Source organism: Rhincodon typus, unplaced genomic scaffold, assembly GCF_021869965.1.
Source record: "Rhincodon typus isolate 14 unplaced genomic scaffold, sRhiTyp1.1 hic_rhity00011961, whole genome shotgun sequence".
Classification (NCBI taxonomy): domain Eukaryota; kingdom Metazoa; phylum Chordata; class Chondrichthyes; order Orectolobiformes; family Rhincodontidae; genus Rhincodon; species Rhincodon typus.
Genome location: NW_025977599.1, coordinates 2,540 through 5,555, shown reverse-complemented (window position 1 = coordinate 5,555; position 3,016 = coordinate 2,540). Strand labels below are relative to the sequence as shown.

General features: G+C 45.6%; 1 protein-coding gene across 1 annotated transcript in view; it reads left to right on the top strand.

The window, feature by feature from the left end:
- Positions 1–3,016, top strand: part of LOC125482536 (alanine--glyoxylate aminotransferase 2, mitochondrial-like) — a gene marked incomplete at its 3' end in the record, with an annotated part of 3,905 nt that overhangs the window by 350 nt on the left and 539 nt on the right. Inside the window, exon 2 of the mRNA XM_048594624.1 lies at positions 497–590. Coding sequence (XP_048450581.1) covers positions 497–590 — 94 coding nt within the window. The remainder of the gene's footprint in view (positions 1–496; positions 591–3,016) is intronic.

Here is a 3,016-nt window from a genome sequence, read left to right as displayed (position 1 = left end):
CCCCCCCCCTGCACTGACCCTCAGTGGGGTACAGGGTCCCCCCCACTTACTGACCCTCTGTGGGGTACAGGGTCCCCCCACACGCACTGACCCTCAGTGGGGTACAGGGCCTGCCCCAACACTGACCCTCAGCGGGGTACAGGGACCCCCACACTGACCCTCAGCAGGGTACAGGGTCCCCCCACACTGACCCTCAGCGGGGTACAGGGTCCCCCCACACTGACCCTCAGCGGGGTACAGGGTCGCCCCACACTGACCCTCAGCGGGGTACAGGGTCCCCCCATTTACTGACCCTCAGTGGGGTACAGGGTCACCCCACACTGACCCTCAGCGGGGTACAGTGGGTGCAGTTTATGATTAGATTCTCACGATGAGCTTTGATCCTGGGGCTGTGTGCTACCTGGGCCCTGATATAAAATTCCGGTTCAGCGTGCTGAAGGTGTTTTAGTTTGAAACCTGTTCAGTTGCTGGTGTAAGTGAAGTCTCCTTTTCCCAGACAATGTTGCCGGATGTTTTCCGAGGGATATGGGGAGGCAGTCACTGTCGTGATAGTCCCGTACAGACCCTGCGATCCTGCAGCTGCTCCGTAGGTACGTTTGGTATCGCCCTTTCTGTCCATCTGTCTGTCTGTCTTTATTTATTTATTCGCAGGATGGCTATTTCCTGCCTGTCCTCGAGAAGGTCACAATGAGCTGCTCTCTTTGGGTTTATATGTACCTTTGTTTATTTCACTTGCCTCATGACATGAGGTTAAATAATCAATAGTTGTAGAGGAATGTTTTGGGATGAGTGATCACAATCTGATAGATACTTCACATCATGTTGAAAGTGAGATATTCGAGCCTGAAGCAAGGTGTAAAATTTGGAACAGAAACTATGAAAGTATGAGACACAAGTTGACTGAGCTGGATTTTGGGAAAATGCACAGCATGATTGTATATAGGCCACAGACAGAACAGAAAGAAGTATTATACAGCTCTTATAGTCACACCAACATCTCCCAGAAATAGAGTTTGATTGACTGAGGAGAATAAGGAATTGAAGGGATAGCAATAATCATGGGTGACCTTAATCTACACAGAAACTGGAAAAATGAGGTTGGTAGTAACAGTGTGAATGTGGAGATTATAGAAAAGTTTGGAGAGCGTTTCTCACAGCACTTCTGAAACCGACAGGTTATTCTTGACTTGGGGTTGTGTAATGTGACAGGGTTAATTAACGAGCTCAGAGTAAAGGCACCTCTTGGCAACAGCGGCCACAATATGATTGAATTTTACATCTAATTTGAAAGAGAACAGAATGGGTCAAAGACTAGAGTATTAAATTTAAATAATGGCAACTGGGTGGACATGAAATCTGAGCTAGCTGGAGTGAACTGGGATAATAGGCTGGGAATAGAGCAATCGACATTTAACAGGATATTTCAGAATAATTATATTTCTGCTGTAAAGAAAAATCCAAAAAGGAGGTCTTCATTAAAGAAGCAGCAAAAATGAGGAAAAGGCATAAGATGCACAGAGATGAGTGACAGGTCGGGTGATTCGGTGGAATATAACAAAAGGCAGAGAATGATGGGAGGTTAATCAGGAGAAAGAACTTAGTGGGACAGGAATGAGCTTGAAATGTAAAAACAGAAAGCTAGAGTTTCTGCAGGTGTTTAAAAAGGAAAGGGTGAAGTGAGTGTTGGCTCCTCGAGAGTTGAGAATGGACAATTAATAGGAGCTAAAAAGGAAATGGCAGATGAAACTAAATTTTAAAAAAAACTTGCTTCTCTCTTCACCATACAGGATGAAAAAAAAATTCCAGTACTGGAGGTTCTTGTGGAAACATAAAAGGTCATGACTAAGGGGTAATATATTAGTGAGGTAGATCAAAAGGTGTTGGAGCTGAAGTAGGCCATTCAGCCCATCAGGTCTGCTTCACCATTCAGTGAGATCATGTCTGAATTGATCATCCTCACGGCCACTTCCCTGCCTTTTCCCCATCACCCTGATTCCTTTAATGATTAAAGATCTATCTCAGCCTTGAATATACTTAACGATCCATCCTCAACAGTCCCCTGGGATAAACAATTCCACAGATTCACTGCCCTCTGGGAGAAGGAATTCCTCCTCATCCTCTGTGTTGTGTGTGTGAGCCACCACCCCTACCCCCGAGATGATGCCCCCTTGGTTTGTCCCTTGTGGGAGAGTCTGGGACTACTTTTCCATATCAATCCTGTCAGATCCCCTAATTATTTTGTTTCCACCTCAAAGTTCCTGTAAATTCATCAAACATGATGTAAGATTTGGATGGTCAGGGAGTGGGGGATGTCATCCAGAGTGAGCACATCCCGAGTGAGGATATAATTCCAGGAATTTGGAAGCAGTGTGGGAATTCAGTGCTGTGGTGGTGGGGGTCGGTGGGGGTGGAGTTTTGGGGAAGAGGTGCTTTGTACACGGTTTGTTGGTTCATAGTCTGTAAGGTTTTTCAACAGATAACTGAAGCCCAGGATCAGGGGGTCAAGCACGAAAGAAAGATTGATATCACTGGAAAACCATAAGTTCAGTGGTTGTTTATAGCTGCTAGTTTATTATAGCTTACTTTCAGACTGAAGGTAAGTTGAAGAATTTTTACAGGTTACAAACCAGAAGACCAGTGGAATTTTTTAAAAATCAACTTAAGAACTAAGTAATTAAAACAGAGATGCCGGGCCAGATGATGTGTGGTACCTGTATGATGTGGGAGCTGGTGGATCGCATTGTGGTTCATACTGACCACATTTATAACAAGTGCTGGTTGCTTGAGGAACTTTGGCTCAGTGTTGATGAGCTGGAGTCTGAGCTTCAAACACTACGACACATCAGGGAGAGGGAGAGTTACCCAGATGCTGTATTTCAGTCACGCCCCTTCGATTTACTGCCTCAAATTTGGTGAGTGGTCAGGGACAGGAGGGTGTGACTATGAGTGAGGCAGGTAGAGGGATCCAGGAGGTAGTGCTGAAGGAGCCTCAGCCCTTGCTCTTGTCAAACAGGTT